The sequence below is a fragment of the Eutrigla gurnardus genome (genome assembly GCF_963514095.1).
Source record: "Eutrigla gurnardus genome assembly, chromosome: 2".
In the NCBI taxonomy this organism is placed as follows: domain Eukaryota; kingdom Metazoa; phylum Chordata; class Actinopteri; order Perciformes; family Triglidae; genus Eutrigla; species Eutrigla gurnardus.
The window spans coordinates 32224983-32251546 of record NC_139916.1 but is presented as its reverse complement, the minus strand read 5'-3'; the positions used below and the strand labels follow the sequence as shown (position 1 = coordinate 32251546).

At 45.6% G+C, this 26564-nt stretch overlaps 1 protein-coding gene across 2 annotated transcripts in view; it reads right to left on the bottom strand.

Moving 5' to 3' along the window:
• LOC311023448 (receptor-type tyrosine-protein phosphatase gamma-like) overlaps positions 1-26564 on the bottom strand; it is a 605663-nt gene that overhangs the window by 68830 nt on the left and 510269 nt on the right. For both annotated transcript variants that reach the window (XM_084025284.1, XM_084025285.1), the window contains exons 10-12: positions 24088-24196; positions 23684-23733; positions 21637-22351 (exon numbers count right to left, since the gene is read on the bottom strand). In XM_084025284.1, the coding sequence (XP_083881410.1) occupies positions 21637-22351; positions 23684-23733; positions 24088-24196 (874 nt within the window). The remainder of the gene's footprint in view (positions 1-21636; positions 22352-23683; positions 23734-24087; positions 24197-26564) is intronic.

Here is a 26564-nt window from a genome sequence, read left to right as displayed (position 1 = left end):
CCTTAATAGGCTTTTAGGCAGAAATCTCGTGCAGCCCAGGCCCTTGGGTTCCAACTGCATTTGGTGTTGGTAGTATGGTAGTAGTAGCATTAACAGTAGTGGTGGTATTAACAGAAGCAATAGTATCAACAGTAGTAGTCCATGGCAGCAGGCACAGCCACGCCGAGATGGATCCATCCCAACCACGTCGCCGTAGACCAGAAAGCAGGAGTAGTTGAGAAGTCACACAGCGGGCAGGTGGAACTACAATGTGGTGTTTCCAGCATCAGGCCAGTTAACAGTCTGCATCGGTCAGGACCTCAGTGGACTCTGCTGGACCAGAAAGCATAGCCAGACTCCCGGGAGTGATCCGGAGATGCCGGTTTTAGTCAATTACTTTAATTAAAAATACAGGCGGTAAGAAGCAAACAAGACCACAACATCGGTGCAGTCCGGATCAGGTTCCACCACGGTCCAGGGAGACCTGCTAGGCAAGAGAGCACAGGGACTCCGAGGGAACATACACAGAGAGAGCGAGAGAGAGAGAGAGAGAGAGAGAGAGAGAGAGAGAGAGAGAGAGAGGCTCAGTGTGCCACTATAATTCCCCAGCAGTCTAGGCCTATAGCAGCTTAACCAAGAGCTGGCTCAGGGCAAACCTGAGCCAGCCCTAGCTATAAGCGATGTCAAAGAGAAAGGTTTTAAGCCTACTCTTAAATGTGGGAACAGTGTCTGCCTCACGAACCAGAACCGGAAGACGGTTCCACAGAAGAGGAGCTTGATGGCTGAAAGCTCTGGCCCCTGTTCTAATTTTGGAGACTTTAGGAACTACAAGTAACCCTTTATTCTGAGAGCGTAGTGCTCTAGGAGGACAGTAGGGTTTAATGAGCTCTTTAAGATATGATGGTGCCAGTCCATTAAGAGCCTTGTAAGTGAAGAGAAGGATTTTAAATTCTATTCTGGATTTTACTGGCAGCCAGTGCAGAGAAGCTAATACAGGAGAAATGTGATCCCTTCTTCTGGTTTTAGTCAGAACACGAGCTGCAGCATTCTGGACCAGCTGGAGAGATTTAAGAGATTTATTAGAGCAGCCTGATAATAAAGAATTACAATAGTCCAGCCTTGAGGTAACAAATGCATGGACAAGTTTTTCTGCATCTTTTTGAGACAGCATTGGCCTAATTTTAGTAATGTTACGCAGGTGAAAGTAGGCTGTCCTCATGGTTTGTTTAATATGCGAGTCAAAGGACAGGTCCTGATCAAAGATAACTCCAAGGTTTCTTACAGTAGCATTTGAGGCGATGGCAATCCCATCAATAGTCGCTATATCTTTAGACAGCGAGCTTCGGAGGGGTTTAGGCCCAAGTACAATAACTTCCGTTTTATCGGAGTTTAACATCAGGAAATTGCAGGTCATCCAGGATTTTATGTCATCCACACATGCCTGGAGTTTAACTAGCTGATTGGTTTCTTCAGGCTTGATCGATAGATATAACTGAGTATCATCAGCATAACAATGGAAGTTTATAGAGTGTCCTCTAATAATGTTGCCTAAAGGAAGCATATATAAGTTGAAAAGAATTGGTCCGAGCACAGAACCTTGAGGGACACCGTATTTAACTTCAGTGTGCCTAGAGGATTTTTCATTGACATGCACAAACTGAGATCGATTGGATAAATAGGACTTAAACCAGCTTAATGCATTTCCTTTGATGCCAATTAATTTTCCCAGTCTACATATTAGAATCTCATGGTTAATGGTGTCAAATGCAGCACTAAGATCTAGCAGAACAAGTACAGAAACCAGTCCTTTGTAAGAAGCAATAAGAAGGTAATTTGTAATTTTTACCAGAGCTGTCTCTGTGCTATGATGTACTCTAAATCCTGACTGGAAGTCCTCAAGTAGACTGTTATTGTTGAGAAAGTCACACAGTTGATTGGCGACTACTTTCTCAAGGATCTTAGAGAGAAAAGGAAGATTTGATATTGGTCTGTAGTTTGATAAAACCCCTGGATCTAGAGTAGGCTTCTTAAGAAGAGGTTTAATTACAGCTACTTTAAATGACTGTGGCACATAGCCTGTTAATAAAGACACATTGATCATATCTAATAGCGACGCGCTAACTAAGGGTAAGACTTCTTTCAGTAGCCTGGTTGGTATCGGTCTAGGAGACAGGTTGAAGGTTTAGAAGAAGAGGTCATTGACGTTAGTTGGTTTAGGTTGATTGGAGAAAAGCAGTCTAAATATATATCAGGTCTTAATGCTAGTTCTAAAACTCCTGAGTTTGAGGGTAACACGGTTCCAATTGAAGGCAAGATGCAAGGAATTTTGTCGCGGATTGCTAGAATTTTATCATTAAAAAAGTTCATAAAGTAGTTACTACTAAGATCTCTAGGAATGCATGGCTCAGTAGAGCTGTGACTCTTTGTCAGCCTGGCTACAGTACTGAAAAGAAATCTAGGGTTGTTTTTATTTTCCTCTATTAAAGATGAGTAGTAGGCTGCTCTGCTACGGAGAGCCTTCTTATATGTTTTAAGACAGTCCTGCCAAACTAGGCGGGATTCTTCCAGTTTGGTGGAGCGCCAGATGGTTTCAAGTTTACCCAGTTTTTGTTTTAATTTACGAGTTTGGGAGTTATACCAGGGAGCTAACTTCCTATGCTTTATAGTTTTCTGTTTTAGCGGAGCAACAGAGTCGAGAGTCGTTCGCAGTAGGCTTCCAGATTCATCTATAAGAGAATCGATCTGGGAGGGACTAAGATTAACATAAAAGTCCTCCGTTTCATTAAGACATGGAAGTGAACTCAAGACTGGCGGAATTACTTCCTTAAACTTAGCTACTGCTCTATCCGATAGACACCGAGAGTAGTAGCTTTTTCCTAGAGGAGTGAAGTCCAGCAACAATAATTCAAAGGTTATCAAGTAATGGTCAGATAAAGAAGAATTTTGAGGAAAGATTATTAAGTTTTCGATTTCAACACCATAAGATAAGACGAGGTCGAGAGTGTGGCTATGACAGTGAGTCGGTTTATGTACACTCTGACTGAAGCCAATAGAATCTATTAAGGAAGTAAATGCTACACTAAGGCTGTCATTTACAACGTCCACATGGACATTAAAATCCCCCACAATGATTACTTTATCTGATTTAAGGACTAAACTTGATAGCAACTCAGAGAATTCAGATAGGAATTCAGAGTATGGACCAGGAGCATGATACACAATAACAAACAGAATTGGCTGCATTGTTTTCCAGTTTGAGTGCGAAAGGCTGAGAATCAGACTCTCAAATGAGTTATAGTTTAGTTTTGGCTTAGGATTGATTGACAGGCTTGAATCAAAAATGGCTGCAACTCCTCCTCCACGTCTGCTGCCTCGAGATATGAGTATTAATATGGCTGGGAGGACTAGCTTCGTTTAAGCAAACATAGTCTTCATCACGCAGCCAGGTTTCAGTCAGGCAGAATAAATCAATATGATTATCTGATATTAAGTCGTTGACTAATACTGCTTTGGATGAGAGAGATCTAATGTTTAAGAGTCCACATTTAATTCTCTTATTTTGTTTTACTACATCGGAAGTGCTAATTTTTATTAGGGTTTTCATGTGAAAACTCTCTTCTGTTTGACCTGATTAATTTGGTTGGTCGGGGGACAGACACCGTTCTTATGTGGTTTTGGTTTTGGGTGGGTGACTGCTCTAAAGGAGGCGCAGAGAGGTGTGTAAGACTGCAGCTCTGCTTCCTGGTCTCAACACTGGTTTGTCATGTTTTAGGACTACCAATGAGATCAGCGATGTTTCTAGATAGGAGAGCAGCTCCATCCAAAGTGGGGTGGATGCCATCTCTCCTGATCAGACCAGGTTTTCCCCAGAAAGGCTGCCAATTATTAACGAAGCCCACATCGTTATCTGGACACCACCTCGACAGCCAGCGGTGGAAAGATGACATGCGGCTATACATGTCATCACTAGTAAAGTTTGGCAGGGGACTAGAGAAAACGACGGAGTCCGACATCGTTTTTGCATATTCACACACCGAGCCAACATTAATTTTAGTGACCTCCGATTGGCGTAATCGGGTGTCATTAACGCCGACGTGAATAACAATCTTACTGTATTTACATTTATCCTTAGCCAGCAGTTTCAATTGAGCTTCTATGTCGCCCGCTCTGGCCCCTGGGACACATTTGACTATGGTCGCTGGTGTCGCTATTTTCACGTGTCTCACTATGGAGCTACCAATGACCAGAGTTGGCTTCTCAGCGGGTGTGTCGCTGAGTGGGGAAAATCGATTGGACACGTGAACATGGTGGTTAACCGTGGGTTTCGGTTTTGAACTATGCCTCCCTCGGACATTCACACAGCCTCCCGGCTGCTCAGGGTTTGCCGAGGGACGGCTAGCTGCTACGCTATGTCGGTCTGCACCATGTACAGCTAGCGTCAGCTGGCTGGTTACAGCGGCAGCCGACGGAGGATTGTTGGTGCGGAACCGCGCTTCCAAATGATTCATCCTCGCCTCCAAAGCAAAAAGTGAACTACATTTATTACATGTACCGCTATCAGTAAAGGAGGCAGAGTAGTAGCTAAACATCAGACACAGCGGGCAGGAGAGAAGAGAAGGAGGACAGGGAAAGAGAGAAGCCATCGTAGCCGCTAGGCTAGCTGTTGCGCTAAAGTAGCTAGCAGAGATAGCGCGTAAACAATAGCAAATTTAGCGAGGCAACTCAGAGAGTGAGCGATGTGTCTACCGAAGCAGGGATAGCGTGTGCTTAGTTTAAACTTGGCGGTAGTAAGCCGCTGAACAGGGAAACTACGTTAAATCAACAGAGTTAGGCTAGAGAGAAAAACACAGCCTGTATCGACTATCACGGAGAAACAGGAAATGACGCAAAGCGCTTACCGTCAGAGAAGTCTCGCCACGAACCGTGGAATGAGACCCTGGACGACAGTCTGAGCCCTTTGCTAGTAGCTCCGTTGGGCCCGACCCTGCCGGGCTACCAGCAGGCCAAGTGCAACCGTGACTGGGGCAGTATTTCAGCCAATACTACCTGTTGGTGTGAGTGACCTCGGCACGGACAAACGGAACAGGTTGTGTTGAAGAAATATCCAGTCAAAATAAAAAAAATGATAATTTTCCTCTCGCTGGTATTTGAACAGGGACTGACTTGAGTACTCGGAGGAAAGGGTTTTTGTTTTGCCTGCAGGACATTCAATCTGTATCATCAGACGCGACCTTCTCCATTAACGGATTTAATGATTGGAAACATGCAATTGAAACAGGCAAGGGCTAAAATGGGCATGCAGCTTCAAAAGAACATTTAAGTCTGTGAAGCAATGTGGAGAGATTCAGAAAAATCTAGAGAGACGGGGAAAGAGATGTCCACTCTCTTAAATTCAGAGCAACTGGCTCGCAATAGATACTACATGTCAGCCGTAATTGAAATGCTGGAGTTTTTAGTGGTGAATCAATTGCTGTTATGTGGAGATTTGCCAGTGTGTTAGATGATAGTAGCTCCACGGGGCTGATCTTGTCTCTCTTCGAGTACACCATGCGCAAAGATCCAGAACTGACAAGGATTACAAAAACAATCCCACAGAATGCACGCTATACCAGCCCAGATACAAAACGAGATTATTGAAATGTTGAGCAAACGTGTGACAGAGAGGTCGTGAGAAAAGTAGATGTCACACGGGATCCTTTAGGCCAAGAAAAGTATCTGTAGTTGCGCGTTTGTTGATGAAAACTACCATGTGTAAGCACCTCTTGGTAATGGCCACATCTGAGAAAGGCTCTGACAGGTCCCCCCCCCCACGACCCTGAATACAGGATAAGCGGTAGACAATGGATGGATGGATAAATCATGTTACAAATTTGACAGAAACAAAACTAAAACCACAAATGAAATGTAAATACAGCAAACGGTCAAACAGGAAGGAGGAGCTGCTGGACCTGAAGCCGGTCAGTGAACCAGCTGTTTATAAAACCAACAACATGGGGAGAAGTGGACGATGCACTTTTTGTAGTCCATTATTGTAGTTTCTCCAGCACAGACCCACGTCAATCACCGATGCCGATCATCAGCTGTCAATCATCAGCAGCATTATAATGACGTAGCTTAGTGAAAGTCTGGTCAGATTCTCTGAGCACCGCAGCCGACTTTTCCTAAATCCTTTTGAGTTCTCCTATCGGCTTTCCTTAACCCCATGACGTCTTCCCCAGAGGTCAAGGATAGGAGTTAGGACCTTATTTTTTGACTATTTGACTGCAACCAAGGCCTTGAAGCAGAGGTGCGTGTCGAGGCTACGGTGCTGCTTCATGCCATTACACAGCGCATTGTGCACCTTGTTCTGAAACTGTTGTCACTTTTCGAGCCGCCTAACAAACTACTACAAGCCGAAGATATGGACTTGTTCACTGTGGTGACACTTGTGAACTGCACTTCTGACTGCGTGAAGACACTGCGCACAAAAAACAAGTTCTCTGCGCTGGTGCAAGCAAGAGAAGACGCACAATTAACAAGAACTTTGGCGGATGTGTAGTTGAAGAAACGGTTGGTCAGCCACTAAGTGACATAGACGAAAAGACTTAGGGCCCTAGTTTCGTAAACTAGGCGTAGTCAGCGTGCGCCACGCCGACGGGGTGTGTCCGCCTGGACTTTGCAAGTTTCGTGCACCGCGCAGGCTAGCCCAGGCACACCTCCCGTCCCGCCCACCTGCGCAAGTGGGAAAGAGGGAGGAGAAGAAGAAGGCGTGAGTGGGAGACGAGGAGGAGACGAGGCGTGGACTGGGATTAATACAGCCGATTCAGATCTTCACCAATCAAATGAGCTCCTCTCCTCACCTTTAATGCGTTAGGGGAGGTTCAGTGCAAGCCGCCGCTCCCACCACGCGCATCACACGCTGTGCGTGCGTATCATAATAATAACAATGCCGATATTATAAAAAACAAGAGAGAGAGAGGGAGATGTTTTGGTCCGAGAGGCTGAGTTTCCGTTTCGCGTGCCATCCGCCTTTGATCTGACGTCAGATGTGACGGGACAATCTATATAGATATAAATTCACGTGTTGATTCAATTAGTTGCATTAAATAGTGTTTGTTGTGATTATTTATTGCATTTAAATGTGCCTGGAACTGTGGAAACCTGCCTGTGAGGTCTCGGTGACGTGTGCGCACTGCGCGCCGGTCAGCCAAACTGCCACTCCGCCAGCTGTAATTCGTCTTGAATGAATGGACTTTATTTGCGCCTTGCGCCTTACGCCAAGAGTAGACTAGGTTGGAGCTGGCGGGCTTTCGGCGAAGCTTTTTGCCACGAAACTTCCGCTACGCCAAGCTGAATCTGTGACGCCTCCCCCTGCTGCGCCGCCACACCCATCTTGGCGCAGGCGATCCACCAAACTGCCAAATTGACCGTGCGCAAGGCTGCGTGGGTCGAAACTTGCATTACGCCGGCTCCGCCACCCTGCGCCGCCCTGTGCTGCGCCACGAAACTAGGGCCTTCTTTAATGTCCATAAAACTTACATGAAATGGAAAATTGTCTTTGACAGTGGCATAAAGACACACAAGAAACACACACATCACAGACACTATGCACAATAAATAGATAAACATAATATATAAGTAAAAACTATGAAATCAGTACAGTTTGCAGTTCTTTGTTCAGGATGGTCACGGCTGATGGAATGAATGACTGCTTGTAACCATTCTTTCTTGCCATCGGGACTGCAGCAGCTGGAAAGCACAGTGGAGGGGATGAGTGGGATCTTGATAAACCTGTAATGCCTTTTTTCTTAAAAACTGTGAATACAAGTGTGAGAGTTGATGTTGTTTATGTCCAATGATCTTTCCGCCCTGGTCGATGATTTGTGCCACTGTGTTCTTTTGTTTGACCAAGAGGTGCCCATACCATGACATGATGTTGAACGTCAGCATGCTCTCGGTCAATGATTTGTGTGTTTGTGTGTGTCTAATGGCAATACATATCCCTCTGTTGACTGCTTTAAAATGCAATGTTTGAGAGATGCGTCTGGTGTAGAGGTCGACCGATAGTGGATTTTTAAAGGCCGATATAATAACGATAGTTTGGAGCAGGAAAAAGCCGATAGCCGATTAATCGGCCGATACCGATCCCCCCCCCGTTTATGCTTGTTGAACAGGTGGTACTTATTTCCTCCACCAAGGAGGTTATGTCTGTTCACTTTCAACTTGTGAAGGTTTAAATACACGGATGGTACAGACACACCAACTCCGGCAGCAGACGTCAAGTCAACGGATCCCATTCATTGTCTATGTAGAGCAGGAGCTCCGCATGATGGATACGGCACGTCGAATTGACTGCCCTGTCGCCGTACGTGAATTTGCATAAAGTTCGATGGATTGAACTTTATGCAAATGCCGTCCGTCCAACGCAGTGCCGCCGGCTCCAGAAACTTCGTTCAAACTATCAAACCAGGCAGTGTTGATCAAATATGAATCCAGATTCTGTTACTGCACTACACATTTCCCGCCTCAAATGTTTTCAGAAACATGCTTTAGCGTGTAGTTTAACTGTAAAATGAGATCGTTTGTGGCCCGGCCGCCATGTTGGAAACGGCAGAGCGAAACTCAAAGTCCCGCCCACTTCGCAGGACGTCTATCCAATTGATCCAACTTGAACACAGACCTGCCCACTCGCCGTTGCGTTCGACGGTCCGTTGCGTCCGTATCTGTCGCTGCCAGAGTTGGTGTGTCTGTACCATTCTCCTCTCTCTGCTGCCGCTGCGCTGCTCACGCTCCGTCTCTCTCTCTCCCCCCCCTCCCTCCCTCCCCCATGCGCGCTGTGTGTGCAGAGCAGCCCCGCCCCTCAGTGATCAGAGAGACAGAAAGCAGCAGGCCATGGAAGGAGCAGTTCACGGCGCTGCGGGGAAAAAAAAAAAAGAAACAGCCATCGGCCACTATCGGGGCCATTTTCCGTTAATTACGATAGTTTGTAAAACGTCCTATCGGGGCCGATTAATCCGCCAAACCGATGAATCGGTCGACCTCTAGTCTGGTGTTACATCTAATATGTTGTATAGCCGAGTATTTTATTGATATTCATAACATTGGTTCTATGTAATGTATTGCATTAAATTATGAGGACTGATGTTGTAGGCTATACCTGGTCATATTGCTGTTGGTTATGTTTAACGCGATGATTACGTGCTGCGTGAATACAGAACAGGATTATTATTATTAATCATAATTGTGCCCTCCCATGCATTTCATATGCCCCCCTTAAGTCTGAGGTCTGGCGACGGGTCTGGGTGGACTCACTGAGGGTTTACAGTAACGACAGGAGTCGTAACATTTCAAAGCAGAGAGAGAGAGACAACATGAGGAACATTATCTACTTCATTTTTCATCCTCATTCTGATCACGTCGGAGGGAAACTACACTGATATTGTCACATCACAACTAACACAATCTCTTCTTTTGTCCAGTCAAATGAACACTTAATACAATTGAATGTCCGTTCTAATCCTGTTCTGTTTCGATGGTTTTGCCCCAACCAATCATGTCATGTGTCTGTGGACACAGAAGGTGTGGTAGCGGTTGCCAGGTTTGTACTAGTGAGAGGAACAGAGGGACGACTCAGGGCTCCAACACAGTGTATTCCTCATAGCCTACAGGTTGGGATTTAAGTTTAAGACTTTGTCTTTTTCGATTTTTTATAAGTAAACTTTTACAGGTGGATGAATAAGTAATGCACATAGTCAAACTGAAGTAGGATGGTTCCAAAATGCAGTAATATTGGGGTTTTCAGTTTAACTTACAGTATTTGTGTCATTTAAAAAAACTAGAATTATCACCTCATGCATGTACGCTTCCGCCAACCGTCCTGTTGCAGTTTACATCCATGTCTGTCCAAAATGTCATAATTTGATCCTATTAGACGGTGGTAGGACATTGTGATAATTAGCATATTAAAATCTTTTAGTTATGTCTAAAAAACGTCTTCTGTGAGTTCACAGTGGACGATTAAGCAGAATGTGAAGAAATTCCCTCAGGGCATTGTTGAGATATCACGTTGATGAGAATGGACAGTACAGACCTGCAAACATAAAGAATAACGCCTGGTTCACACCGGCCGCGGAAGCGCCGTGAATAGGCGTGTAGTGGAGCCCGCTTCCTTTCAGCGCCCTTGTTAAGCGATAGTGTAGTTCACACCAGACGCGAAGCGCCGTGGATAGGCGCGGCCGTCCCGCGCCGTGAAGCAATTGTTTCGGCGTCTGCTCTATTTTTTGCGCGTGCCGTGTGAACACGTCAATTCTGGCAGGAAATCACACAAAGAAACACGACACAATCCGGTCAATTTTCAAAATAAAAGCAATTTTCAAAATGAAAGCGATTTTCAAAATAAAATACTGCGATTGACAAATGCGATCATATTTGTGGATCTAAACTCGCACTGGGAAACAGGAAGAGACAATACATTTAATAAATGTGAAGAGTAGATAAACAAATATGTGTATTTCAAAGGTATATCTGCACTACTACTGTCTACTACCATACACACTCTCTCTGTCTGTGTGTGTGTGTGTGTGTCTCTCTCTCTCTCTCTCAGGAGAACGGAGAAATAAAATAAGTGTACACACTTCTTGGTTACAGAAACATGGCGTATTCATTTTATGGGGTTATTTACTCCATAATGAAAAAAATAGCTCTGAATGAACAACAGCTGAGCAGAAGCGCTTGTCGACCGCCGCGGAGAAATACGCGTCTGGTGTGAACAGCGGGCCGCGCGCGATTTTCGTCGGCGCGGCCGTTGTGAACCTGGCGTAAGCATGAAACGAGGCATAAAATGAGTCAAATGACTCAGAATTATTGTTATATAAATCTGTACAACATTAAAACAAAAGACTCTAACATTAATTACAGTATTTTCAGAGAAGAGGGCTGAATCATGCGGAGATTTAACACTTACCATAATAATCACCCCATGAATACTAGTTGATTCAGTTCTTTTACAGGCAACACAATAGATGTATTCAAATGGGAGACTTTTTGAGCTAACCTTCCGGTGGGAGAGTCTTTATCTTTGGAATCCCCAGTGAAACTGAATATATGAGCGGTGTTCAGTTACAAATGGGATTTAAGTGAAATCTTTGCGTTTGATTGGACGGCTAAAAAGTGGGCGGCTTTACAATGTTGAAGGGTACGGAGTCACAGAGGACTGCGACCGTTTCATGTTGCAGTTTAATTGATGGATAGATGTGATTGTAAGTTGAAATGAGTCGGTACTAACTTAACTAAATGTGCATCTTATTTTGTTTTACAGGAAGAAACCTTGATTTTGAAAATATGAAGAAATGGATTTAGTTAGTTATTTTTCTTTGCACAATAAGACCGGAGATGTAATCTAAAATGATTAATAAGAAACACATCAAGCTAAAAACTGTATAACAATTTATGTATAACAGCCTGATCTGTGTTGTTTTGATTCATGGACATCGTTGACCTGTTGTCACATCCAAGGCGTCAAATAATGAAGCATGGTCAGTGCTGCTTGGCATCTGACAAGGACCCTCATTTAGTGTGTATCTGTTTGTATGACGCACCAACCCTCTGCATTATGGGTAGAGCAATAAACGTAGTATAAAGATTGAGATAGTTTACACAGGCAGGGAGGGAGGGAGGTGAGATGGTCAAACAAATTCAACACTTTAACCCAGGAGACTGCTGTTAGTGTCCCGTGTCAAATGTCGTTAGTGACGTTAATCTTTAGTCAGTCATGTTCAATGCCGCTCTTTTCCTGGTCAAACCATTTCGCTTCCTCCATGGGAGGAGTCCTTATTTTACATTTATGGGTGAAGCGTTCCAAAACTTGATCGCCATATATTGGAACACGTCTTGTTTTCATTTCCTGTTCATGTTGCCATGCAGTACTTAGTGTTTACTTTACTATAATCATAATGTGAAACGGCTCATTTGCTAAGCAAGGATATACATGTCCCGGACCTTTTGTGTCTCTGTAGAAATTAAACAAATCAGTACTCATGCTGGTAAGACGGTAGACAGGCTCATTTCCAAAAACATGAGGTCATTCCTTTAACTTCATCTCACCACCATCACTGTCATCACAACCATCATCACCGTCATCACCATCATCACCAACATCACCACCATCATCACAACCATCACTGTCATCACAACCATCATCACCGTCATCACCATCATTACCATCACCAGCATCATCACCAACATCACCATCATTACAATCACCACCGTCATCACAACCATCACCATCATCACAACCATCACTGTCATCACAACCATCACCATGACCACTATCACAACCATCACCGTCATCACCACCTTCATCATGACCACTATCATCACTACCATCACCACCATCATCACCATCACTGTCATCACCATCAATACCATCATCAACACCAACACAACCATTACCATCATCATCACCACCACCATCATCACAACCATCAACGTCATCACCACCACCATTCACCACCACCATCGTCATCACCATCGCAACTAGGGTTGTCACGATACCAGAATTTCAGTAGTCGATACCAATACCTGTGAATTTCCACGATTCTCGATACTAATTCGATACCCATGTACTTTTAAATTCACTAATTTATTGAAAACTGCTTCAAACTGTCAAGTATTTAACACCACTGTGCTTTAAGATCTTTTTGCACAGAATTTAAATTGCAGTACCAGCTGCCAACAGACCTATAGCCATCCAGTATAAAAACAAACAATACTGTGCTTATAAGGCTTTTTGCATGGTGGCTTGTTTGAATCAAGAATTGCTCCGGATTCATCTGCCTCGAATGCAAAATATTTCGCACCTGTCTTGTCGACGAGCCGACGTGTTGTGCTTTCGCTCCCACCTGCTGAAGCCATTTTTTTCGAAGACGGCAAGTTTTCTTCTTCAGCGCCGCTTACTGCTCTGTGCTGCTCACAAGCGTATACTGCCCCCGTCAGTTCCGCCAAGAATTGACACGGCTCGCCGAGTGAAAAGTTGTATATTCGGTTCTGACGATACCAGAAAAAAGCAAGTATCAAATTATTTTTTTCGTGTCGGCATCGAATTGGTACCTAAGTATCGGTTCTTGTGACAACCCTAATCGCAACCATCATCACCACCACCATTACCATCATCGCCACCACCACCATCATCACAACCATCAACGTCATCACCACCACCACCATCGTCATCACCATCACAACCATAATCACCACCACCATATTCACCATCATCACCACCATCATCATCACCATCATCATCACCAACATCATCACCACCACCACCACCTCATTACCATCATCATCACCATCATCATCACCACCACCATCACCACCACCTCACCACCATCATCACCACCACAATCACCATCATTACCACCACCATATTCACCATCACCATCATCACCACCATCATATTCACCACCAACATCATCACCACCACCACCACCATATTCACCATCACCACCAACATCATCAACACCACCATATTCACCATCACCACCACCCACATCATCAACACCACCATATTCACCACCATCATCACCACCACCACCATCAGCACCACTATCACCACCTACCCACTTCAGCGGCTGCAGCTGTGACGTTGCTGGAGCTGACGCCGGCCCCCATGGCCTTCCGTCTGCAGCTTTGCCTTTGCAGCCGTACACTACGTCAGGCTGGGACGCTGCACTGCGCGGCAGCCGGCTAGCAGCAGCGCCACTTACTCCTTCCTTCCATCCTCACAAGCACACACATGCACACGGAGAGCAACCCGGAGATGCTGCCTGCCTCCGTTTCCATCTCTCTTCCTTCTGCCTTTCTCTTACCATCACAGCGCTCTGCCAAAAATAAATAAATATATAAATTAAGCCTCGGCAGCAGCACGCAAACACGCAACACACGTCCAATCATAATGTGCAGTGAGATACTGTACAGGCACGAACACACACACACACACACACACACACACACGTAACTATAAATGAAGCTTTTTTTTACTCCTCTGCAGCTGAGTCTGGCCTGCAAGCCACATCTCCTCTCGCCATGTCTGAAAGTAGGCCAGCACTTAGATCAGAGCGAGAAGAGAGGGAGAGGCAGAGTGAGGGACTGCTGCGGGAGGGAGAGAAGGGGGGGGGGGGGGGGGGGGGGTTGTTGCTGTCAGCACAGAAATACAGGAGAAGGACTGAAAGGAAGAGATAGAGAGAGAAAAAGGGGAAAGTATGGCAACATTTGATCAGCAGGTAAGGGGGATGCAGACAGACAGACAGACAGACAGACAGACAGACAGACAGACAGGGCCAAGGAGAGGACAGACTTCCTGATTCTATGACTGTGGCTTTAACATCCTGGTCCCACAGGCTGCTGGTGAACTGAAGGTAATTAACAAGCTCAGAGTTAAAGTATTCAGATAATTTACTGAAGTAAACATATTTAAGTATTATCAACAAAATGTATTGAAAGTATCCAAAGTAGAATTCTCCCTCTACAGAATTAGTTCTGCACCGGTATCAGGCCGATACTGACTTAAAAAGCAGGATCAGATGTCAGTGACAATCGGACCCATCTATTGACTTCAGATGTTTCTATACTAAATGTATTATATTATTTGAAAGCAATGGTGCCAGTTAAGGCTTCTGTGATTATTTTTAGGAGAGCAGATTTAAGATTGAAGATCCCTCACTTTATCAAAATAAATTCATTTAACTGAAATGTTTAATTGGATTTGAACAATTGATATAAACATGACAATGTTCAAGAAACCGGTTGAGTGTACGCTGGCGCGTTTAGCTGGCGCGTATAGCTGCCGCTGCTCTCCGGCTCTTTTTTGCGATTTAACTGTGGAATTGTTTTTTGGACTCTCGCTCATCATGTGGATGATTTACCCGACTGTGAGGTTTGTGCTCCTCTGGACTATCCTGTCCATCGTATTGAACCCATCGTCAGCCTTGCTCCAATACACCGCTGCTGAGCTCCTCCAGCTCCGGTTCCATCCATCCGATCCTCCACCGCAGCGCTTCTGCCCGGACATCGCTCGCCCACCGTATCGAAAATACACCCACTGTGGTTCCCGACGAAGCTACAACATTGATGACTCCACTGCCATAAACTCCATCTCGTCCACGACCCGCCACCGGCCGAGAAACTCCAGCCGCAAAGTGAACCGCAGTGTGTTAGCTCGCTTACCCAGAGCGGCGGCTAACGTTGGCTCATCCAAGGAGCGTAGCAATATCAAAGTGGGATTACTTAACATCCGTTCCGTGAGAGGCAAAGGACATCTGCTGCAGGACCTCCTTCTCGACCGCAACTACGACTTTTTATGCCTAACTGAGACGTGGCAACAACCTAATGACTTTTCCCAGCTCAACGAAGCTATTCCATCTGGGTTTGTTTACACCTGTCAACCCCGTCTCACCGGGAGAGGAGGAGGTCTCGCGATAATCTATCACGACGCCTGGAAGATCTTGTCTGTCACAGTGACTGCATATTCATCTTTTGAATCCTTGGCTCTTCAACTGAATGGTCCAACTCCTACTGTTTTACTCACTGCCTATCGACCACCTAAGCCAAATAAGGATTTCATAAAGGACTTTTCTGCTCTTCTCATTCATCTCTCCTCACTCTCCTCCAATATAATTCTGCTTGGTGATTTTAATATCCATATGGACAATGTCAATCAAGCCCTCTCCAAGGATTTTACTTCCTGCCTGGATAGTTTTGATTTTAAACAGTATATCAACTTCCCTACCCACTCTAAAGGCCATATTTTAGATCTTGTTTGCTGCTCTGGTATTACTCCTTTTAACTGTTCTGCTGATGACCTAGCTAGCTTAACTCTATCCAAAGTTAAGCAGTCACGGCTCATTTATTTTCGCGACATCAAAAATATTAATATTGCAGCTCTCACCACAGGCATTAACAGCCTCCCCATTCTCAGTTATGCATCCACTCCTGATCAACTGCTTACCCACTACAACGACAGCCTCCATTCCCTGTTGAATTCACTTGCTCCTGTTAAAACTCGGACTGTGTCATTCACCAACTCTGCTCCCTGGTTCACACCCCATCTATGACAACTCAAAGCCATGGGAGGTCAATTAGAGCGGCTCTTCAAAAAAACCAGACTCTCTGTTCACAAACAAATGTACCACACCCACATTCTTCTCTACAAAGACACCCTCTCCTCAGCTAAATCACAATATTATGCAGGTCTAATCAGTGCTGGTGATGGGAACACTCGAGCCCTTTTCTCAGTGCTCAACAACACACTACGTCCCCCAACCTCACTTCCTCCACAGTTTTACTCCTCAGATCACTGCAATTCCCTAATGTCATTCTTCACTGAAAAAATACACAGGATTCACCAGCAACTGTCCCCTCAAACCCCCTGCATTCCCTCCCCTCCGGTTTCCCACGCCCCCTTCTCTCAAGCATTCTCTAGCTTCCAACTGCCCTCTGCTGCTGACATTTCGAACCTCATTCAGAAATCTTAAACATCTACATGTCAGCTCGACCCCCTGCCACCCTGTCTCCCCTCCTTGTTACCCCTGATAACTGCCATCATTCACTCCTCCCTCACCTCTGGTTCTGTACCATCCACTCTTAAATCTGCTATCACACCTATACTCAAGAAACCTGGTTCAGACCCCAGTGACTTCAATAACCTACGACCAATCTCTAACCTACCATTTCTCTCCAAGATTCTGGAAAAAGCAGTACCTTCACAGGTACACACACATCTTCATAACAATAACTTTTACAAACAGTTCCAATCTGGATTCCGCCCACGTCATAGCACATCCTCCTCGATCTGAGTGCGGCCTTCGACACCATCTCCCACACCACCCTCATTGACAGATTAGCATCTATTGGCATCTCCGACACACCCCTGGTCTGGTTTGAATCTTATCTCTCTGGCCGCACTCAGTTCATCCAGTTGAAAACCTTCACATCCCAACCATCTCCCCTCTCCTCTGGTGTTCCCCAAGGCTCTGTACTTGGCCCCATCCTGTTCATCATCTATCTCCTCCCCCTTGGTCAGATCTTCCGTAGATACAACATCCATTTCCACTGTTATGCGGACGACACCCAGCTCTACTTTTCTTCCAAACCCACCTCCGCCCTCCCGCCTTCCTCCCTCTGTGACTGTTTACAAGAAATCAAAACCTGGTTCTCTTCCAATTTCCTGAAACTCAACAGTGATAAAACAGAGCTTCTCCTCATTGGTTCCAAATCCACTCTCACTAACACTCCAAGTTTCACCATCCCCATCGATAATTCCCCTGTCTGCCCCTCCCTACAGGTTAAGAGTCTGGGTGTCGTCTTTGACAGTACTCTCTCATTCCAAACCCACATCAATAACATCACTCGGTCTGCCTATTACCATCTACGCAACATCAACCGTCTCCGCCCTTCCCTTACTCCCAACTCCACTGCCATCCTGGTCCATACCCTGGTCACATCCCGTCTGGACTTCTGCAACTCCCTTCTCTTTGGTCTTCCCCACAAGTACATCCATAAACTTCAATTGGTTCAGAACTCTGCCGCCCGCATCATCACCAGGATCCCATCCATCAATCACATCACACCTGTTCTGCAACAGCTTCACTGGCTTCCGGTCAAATCCCGTATTGACTTCAAAATTCTGCTCCACACCTTCAAAGCCATTCATAACCTCTCTCCCCCATACCTCTCTGACCTTCTCCACATTAACACCCCCTGCCGGACACTCAGATCTGCCTCATCTATCAGCCTCATTGTGCCCCCTGCCCGTCTGACCACCATGGGGGCCAGAGCCTTCAGCCACTCTGCCCCCCGTCTCTGGAATTCCCTCCCACCCAGCATCAGGAACATTGACTCACTCTCCACCTTCAAATCCCATCTGAAAACCCACCTTTTTAAACAGGCCTACTCCCTCTAACTCTCTATGCCCCCCCCCCCCCCCCCCCCCATGCATCTCTCATTATTGTCTGTTGCAGATTTGTTTTTAATGATTTAGCATTCTTTTATTGTTATTGTTTTTGTTATTGTTTTTTTGTTGTTGTAAGGTGTCCTTGAGTGCCATGAAAGGCACCTCAAATAAAATGTATTATTATTATTATTATTTATAAAATGAGTAGTAAACACTGGTATCGGCTCGTACCCCAAAACAGGGATCAGGACTGGGAGAGTCGGATCAGGGCATCCCTTTCATACTGTTATGTTTCACATAGTGTATAGTACATTATTGAAATACTTTTTAATAACCGATGTTTTCGTGTATGATACTCCTGAGTGAAGGGGAACTCATTTACTTGGTAGGGGAAGCTGGCCAACTATCCTGCACCCCCGACATCACTGCTGTGGCCCGATCCTGCAGATTTGCCCTCTACAATATCTGCAGGATTTGGACCTTCCTCACAAAGGATGCAACGCAACTCCTGGTCCAAGCACTGGTCTCCCGCCTTGACTACTGCAACTCTCTCCTGGCTGTACTCCCGGCCTCGGGGACTAAACCATTGCAGCGTATCCAGAACGTTGCAGCACGCCTTGTCTTCAATCTACCCAAATTCTCCCATGTGACCCCCCTCCTCCGTGACCTCCACTGGCTCCCTGTTGCAGCACGCATCCAATTCAAGACGATGGCACTGGCCTTCAGGGCCATCAATGGAACGGCACCCATCTATCTTCAAACACTGGTCAAACCACACGCCCTGAAGCGAGCACTTCGCTCCTCTACTTCAGCTGGCCGGCTAGTACCACCATCGCTGAAATCAAGCGATGGTGGTACTCTCTCCCCCCCCCCCCAAAAAAAAATAGCACTTCTATGTTCTTACCTATAACACTTTGATCATAGCACTGTTGTTCTTAAGGTATGTTTGCTGAACAGCTATAACTTTACTCAAATGAGGACCTAACACTTGTTTCTATTTTTTAGCTCTTACTTTATCGGCAATTATATGTTGTGGTTTCTTTCTTTTGACAAATGTACTTATTGTAAGTCGCTTTGGACAAAAGCGTCTGCTAAATGCTCTAAATGTAAATGTAAATGTAAATGGGAAGCCAGGTCTAGCAGTGCATTTATAAAGTGATCATATTGTTTTGGATGGAAAATCTCACTATTCAAAGTGACTACTAGCTCCAGTCTGGTGAATGTGGGGGAATCCAGTCCATGCAGCTCTAAAGTCACCAGCATCTGTTCTACATGCTGCTAGCTTTCACCTACGTGCAGCTCAAGTTAACAGACCTAAATGTACCATAACATGAGCTGCACATCTATATCCACACAGTAACTACAGCATCTGGAGAACACACAGACAGACTCCTACTGGAACTCTGTTCACACTTCACTCACATTACAGCACATTTTCATCACTGCTGTACAAAATCCCCACTCGCTTCCCAAACAACCGGCTTGTCATCGTGCTGCTCCAGCTCTCCCCGCTTAGAACGCATTCACGTGACTATGCCACGGCGCACGGAACGCACAGCTGATGACGATCAGCTGATTACTGATGCCACATAACTCACCTGTCGCCGTAAGCCACGGTTCGCATCCGGATCGTAGGCCCGAGAACACAACACGTCTCCTTTCTCCTGGCCGGCAAACTCTACCTGTGTGCCTTATTGGAACGCCACCGTTTGCCTCCGGATCGTATGCCCGAGAACACAACACGTCTCCTTTCTCATGGCCGGCAAACTCTACCGGCATGCGTCGTAGCACACCACCGTTCGCCTCCGGACACAAGCCACACCAACACACATGCAACCACCCACAACCACACACCTGAACTACGAATAAATGCCCATTTGTGGCCAAAATGGAATCTCTGCCTTTGTCCTCCTTCAACTCTCCAACCATCTGACTGTGGTTAGCCTGTCCCCAGCCTCTCTCCGACTGTCCCAGTGCCTCACCTCACCTAAAGTGTTCCCACTCTTTCTCATGGTCCTTCGGGCCGGAGCTAGAGTGTCCAAACTCTTTTTCAACTGCAATGCATCAGGCCTTCGGAGTTCCCAGTCAATCATATAAATAGAAGAGAGGTAGAACGGACACTGAAGTGTTTCCAGTAAATATTTGAATAGTATTAAGGAAAATAGTGATTGTTGCTGCTATCTATTCACTATTCAAGAAAATACAGCCAGCACAAAGGGATTTACAGGGCCAAAGAACTCCCTGACTGACAACTTTGTTCACATCATTTTCTGTAACAAGTTCAAGATTAAAGGGCCGTACCAGCGTAAGTAAATGTTACTGTCCATCGACAACTAGTTTACATACATTTCTACAATGTTAACCAAAATTGCTTTATTTTGTTGAGAGATACTTAGATTTTGTCCGGATTCAATAAACGTTTCAGAATGTTCCTGAAAAAGTTTGTCAAGTTTAGTTAAAAACTCGTAACAATCCTCCTTCTAGTTCAAAGTCCAGTTAGAATTTCATTTCTTGTAAGGAACAATTTTTTCCATGGGTAATAACATTCAGCCCAACAGCTCTCGTGTTTGACAGTATAAAGGAGGTCAATCATTGGCTGAAAGTTACTCCTCGGGCTTGTATGAGTTTCAGGCTCGTACTGATATGACTCAACAGTCTCCATTAATGAATGATGTCCAACTTCTCCCAGTACGCCTTCCTCATATTCATACTGGGAGTGTTGGGAAGGTGTTCTCTGACCAGTATCTTCTTCTCTACATTGAATTGTGGATCATAAACCAACGTTGAGCATATATCGTACAAGCTTGTTTATCTCACTGCACTACTCCTGGTTAGAAGGTCCAATCAGAGCCAGCCAGAGAGCTGGGGCCAATGGGATACAGCCAAGGGAACATGACTGTGCATAAAGTAAAATGAAAGTGTGCTTGTTATTGAGGGGAGATTCTCTTGAACTTGATATTAGCGGCCAGCTCCACCCGGGTCACTTCCATGAACTGGAACCAGATCAAATAAATAATGATTTTCACCAGTGTTTTTCACCATTTCAACATGAACGTCATTGAGCAGAAGTTAAAACAGGGAGGCAGAGCTCTACCGAAGTAAACACTGATACACTGATGATGAGGAGGAACCACTGGTGATGGAGAGAAGTCAGGACTAGACTGATCTGGTCATTTAACGCAGTGGAATTAGCAAGCTAGCAGCTAGAGGACAGAGTTGAGCTAACTTGCTAATTCTTTCATCCATTAAAGCTACACTGGTTACAGAAATGGGTTGAATGGCAGGCTGGTGAACAGCAGTCCCTCGACCCCACCGCCTTTCACTCCGGAGAAGGATGAGCTACACAGCTAGCTAGCGGACAGCTACACTGGTTACATAAATGAGCCCCGCTATGTGTCTCTGTATGCCTCCGCTCTCTTCACATTGAGCTGTGACATCACTTACCCCCCGTATCCTATACTGTATCCCCGACTGGAGAGGGTTGCTGAAAAAACTGCTTTTTGGACAAGTGCCCATGAGGATATTTTATTACTTAAGAATATACTCAAAATATGTCCAAGAGGTTTGAAAAAAAAAAAACAACGTGGTACATGTAACAGCGGCTGGTGTCACCAAATTTTGTGTTCTTAAATTAGTACAAGAAAGGGAATATCTAAGAATCATGCACCAAATTCCACCTTGTTCTACAACTGATCAAAATGAATTGTTCCCATGAGGCACATTAGTGGACTCACCGGTGTGGATGGAGAGAGGCCAGTGCTTCTTGTCCCTCCCTGAGCCTGGTCTGAGTGTCGTGGCTCGGTTCTGAACTGCAGCGACTTCTACCATTTCATTGGCTGCCTCTGTGGCGGTAGTGGAGTCCTGTGGATTGTAGGTATACACCTCCAGATGGTCTTCTACAGGTGGATCTGGCTCAGTCTCTTCTTTCTCCTTTGCAGTAGCCTCCAGTGTCTCGCTTGTCAGCTCATTCGCCGTTTTGCTGCTGTCCTTCCTGCCAGCCTTGCCACCACTTCCTGATCCCTTCTTCTCCTTCTTCTCCTCTTTCTCCTCTTCCTCCTCCTGATCATCTTTATCCTCTCCCTCCCTCTCTCTGTCCTCCCCTTGACCCTTGCTGTTCTCCCTGTCCTCACCCGCCGCCTTGCTGTTATCTTTGGCTGTGACTACAGAGGAAGAAGTCGTGGCGTCTTTGGAGGAAGTGGGATTGTGGGTAGGCGCTCTGCTCGGCCAAACAGAGCTGGGGAAGGAGGAGAGGACACCACCACTGAAGCCCAGGCCGGCCAGTAAAGTACTGGTCACCACGGACGCAACCGTTGCCTGACTACCGCTGGAGGACGGTCCAATTCCTGTCGCCATGGAGACAAATGAGAAGGGGATGCCTGAGGAGGTCCAAGTAGATGAGCCGGAGGAGATGGGAGCCATGTCAGCAGATGACGCTGGAGACACGGTCGGCTGAGGAAGAAATATTTACTAATTACAATTTGTTGTTTCTCCTCCTCAGTCAGATCTGACTTTTTATTATTGATGAAGGACATTTAAGGGTTAAGTCCCCGAATGTCACACAATTTTTCTTTTTTTTAATTTGTTTTTTTAAGTTTTTTTTGGGGCCGTTTTTGCCTTTTATTGAGAGAGAGAGAGTGAGAGTGTAAGGGGGAGAGAGAGATGGGGATGACAATTCAGAAAGGGCCATCGGTCGGCCGCTGTGGTGAGGACTTAGCCTCGATATGTTGGGCACCAACTCTACCACTGACATATCCTGATGCGAATGAGGCAAATAAACAAAGTTTGTCTGGAAATATTAAAACTCCGGCGACAAATTAGCCTCATTATCCTGATATTGCTAAATCAGATATGGAGGGGAACGTATTGTATCAGTCTGTGGTCCCCCAGAGGTCTTCTTTAGTAGCTCACATTAGTCCAGAGACCAGACCAGACTATGTGGAGAAACCAGAGAGTGTCTGTGGTCCCCCAGAGGTCTAGATAGTATAGCTCACATTAGTCCAGAGACAAGACCAGACTATGTGGAGAAACCAGAGACTGCCGTATTTATGTCTAGTTGACCTTACTTGGAGTGTTGATGGAGCAGCTATAATGTTAGCTTAGCCTAGCACCCATCAATCCAGACTCAATTCAGAAAACAAGCATTTTAAAAGTAGTGAGCTTGTGGTCTTTCAGATTTAGATTAGATTTAGATTTGGTTTATTTGTCATTGCACAGGAATACACGAGATTCAATGCAATCACGTACTGGACTCAAAAAATTAAAACATAAAAAAATTGCATAATAAATAGACAATAAACTATACAGACAGACAGACCTAACAAGGCATGACATCACAGTTTTTACTGATCACCATCATTATGGAGTTATTTCAGCATCCTTTTCATCTGGTTATTGATTTTAAATCACAGCTAAATAGTTTATTCTGGTTCCTCCAGCTGTGGTAAACCAGCCCACGTGGGTCTTGCTAGATCCAGTGAATCCAGCTTGGTGAAATCCACCGAGCACCTCTGGGTGATGTCATGACCCAGACAGGATGGTGTTTGGATCTGGGACTTTGACATGTACAAAGCAGCAATAGTGGTAATTTCAGCTGTGATGGAGGAAGCCTTGGTGAAACTCAAGTATCCTGTTACACATGAAGCACTGCTTTCAATGCCTGACTTTAATCCCCTTTGAGACATCCTTGTCCACACAGGGAACAATGATGCTAATAGATACACTAGTGTCTGCTAGAGATCATGTGAAAAGACAGTAGCAGTGATTCTCCTCAGCTTCGCTTACCATTCCAGTTTTTACGATCCTCGTCCCCTCGAAGATCCTGGTGGTGTTTGCTAAAACAAAACAAAAAACAGGATATTCCAGAGTCAAACACAGGAGAGTCAACCAGGCAACATTTCACATGAGGGTGTCTACAAGACATCCATGAGTGCACTGCAAGCACATTAATCACAATATGACATAATGGAAAAGTGAGGCACTGTAGGCCTATACTTAATGGGGTGGCCAATAAACTGAATGTAGTCGAATGAAATGAATTAATCTTGCTGCATTTCAACTGTTAGACCATATGCACGGCCTGTTGAGAGAGACAACGCACCACTGCTCACATTGAGAGTTACATTGACATTAAAGATGATGTGGATGAGATTCGTGAGCATTTCACATGTAGTGTGTGTTTCTGTTACCTCTGAAGAGCATGCTCTGGCTGAAGTCACTGCGCATGTCATTCATGCAGATGGCCTGGACTCGAAACAGGTACAGGACATCGGGAGAGACAGGAGATATGACGGCCTCCTGGACAACACAAGACACACAGCAGTTTGCATAAAGAGGGAGGTTGCATAGATTTCCACCAACATGGAGTTAAGTGGTGTTTCTCAATGTGTTTGGTACCAGGATGTAACGTTACTCACACTAACAACAGGTCTCTCTGTGTGTTGGGTACCAGGATGTAACGTTACTCACACTAACAACAGGTCTCTCTGTGTGTTGGGTACCAGGATGTAACGTTACTATAACAACAGGTCTCTCAGTGTGTTGGGTACCAGGATGTAAAGTTACTCACACTAACAGCAGGTCTTCACACATAACCATCGTGGTATTAAGGGCACAAAACTCCCCCTCCTACCCATTAAAGTAACAGTACTATCAAGCAAGATGTGGACTCGCTTAGAATGGGGGTCTTAACTTGTCTTCTTAAAGCCCATCAGCTCACACCATTTTGTAAAACCCACTCTGACAAGTTTTACAAAGCACTTACTAGAAAGAAGTCACACTGATGATGAAGTCATCATGTATATTGAGGATTATCATCTCTAGGGGGTGAAAATATCATATGACAAGACTAATCCTAAAACCAATAAGAGATGGATTCCGGAAGAGACTTGTTTTAATCAAATATTATTTTCTATTTCTATTATTTCTTCATTGTCTTACCATATTACGTAAATCTAATTTTTTATACTTGTCTGACAAATTCATTAGGTAGCCGTTATATCTGCAGATAATCAGAATCACAAAGATCCAGCGGGCCACTGGAAGATATTCTCTTCTACATTTAATGGTCAGCCAGGGGGTGACACCATTACGTCATATCAGCTGTCTAAAAAGGTCTATTCCTCAGTGGGAAGATTAAAAGCATTTGAATTATTGATAAATCATCATCAAAGAGTTTACACTTGTTGATATATATTGTAAAAACAAAGAAACCATGTGTAGCCTCTAATGCTAATGTGTTAGCCTGTCTGCTCCATCATTATGTAGGCCAAGAGCTACGTGACGTGTCCCAGTCTGAGCTGCAGCTCTGCCTGAAGGCGTGCACCTGCTCCCACAGAGGATTCAACCCTGTTTCTGATCCCACCCAGAATCGGAAGGAGTTTGACATCATGGGCCCTAGTTTCGTAGCGCAGCGCAGGGTGGCGCAGGGTGGCGGAGCTGGCGCAATGCAAGTTTTGATCAGCGCAGCCTTGCGCACGGTCATTTTGGCAGTTTGGTGGATCGCCTGCGCCAAGATGGGTGTGGCGGCGCAGCTGGTGGAGGCGTCACCGATTCAGCTTGGCGCAGCAGAAGTTTTGTGGCAAAAAGCCTCGCCGAGACTGTGCCAAAAGCCCACCAGCTCCAACCTGGTCTACTCTTGGCGCAAGGCGAATTACAGCTGGCGGAGTGGCAGTTTGGCTCACTGGCGCACAGTGCGCACACATCACCAAGACCTCACAGGCAGGTTTCCACAGTTCCAGGCACATTTAAATGCAATTAATAATCACAACAAACACTATGCAACTAATTGAATCAACACGTGAATTTATATCTATATAGATTGTCCCGTCACATCTGACGTCAGATCAAAGGCGGATGGCAGTGACCTCTCGGACCAAAACATCTCCCTCTCTCTCTCCTGTTTTTCATATCTATCCACTGCTAATAAAATGCATCTATGCCTGAAAAAATACAGCAGCTCGTGCCTGGTCTCGCGCCTCGGCAGCCTGTTGTCCGTCTCAGAAGAAACGCGCAACTTTGCCGCGAGCTGGAACCGGAGTTGGGGCTGCAGCTGGTCTGAGCGGCACGCGAGGTCCCGGTATCCTGCCGTCCTGGTGTTTGACGGGGAGCGCAGATGATGAAGACGGTGATGATGAATGGCCTGGCCGGCTCGTGCAGGCACCGGGTTCTCCACTATTCGGTCTACTGCTGTGCGCCCTGACCCTGTTTTGTGATAGACATGCCTAAAATGTGCCTACAATTTCTATAGTGATATAATATCGGCATTATAATTATGACTATACGCACGCACAGCACGTGATGCGCGTGGTGGGAGCGGTGGCGCTGCTTCTGTCGTTGGGTTGCCAAGTGACGAAACTTGCACTGAACCTCGCCTTGGCGCATTAAAGGTGAGGAGAGGAGCTCATTTGATCTGAATCGGCTGTGTTAATCCCACTCCACGCCTTGTCTCCTCCTCGTCTCCCACTCACGCCTTCTTCTCCTCCCTCTTTCCCACTTGCGGGGGCAGGAGTGACGGGAGGCGTGCCTGCGCCCGACTTCGCTATGCACGAAACTTGCAAAGTCCAGGCGGACACACCCCGTCGGCGTGGCGCAGGTGCGCTGCGCCCCGACTACGCCTGGTCTACGAAACTAGGGCCCCATATGTTGCACGTTCACCTGAGGAGTC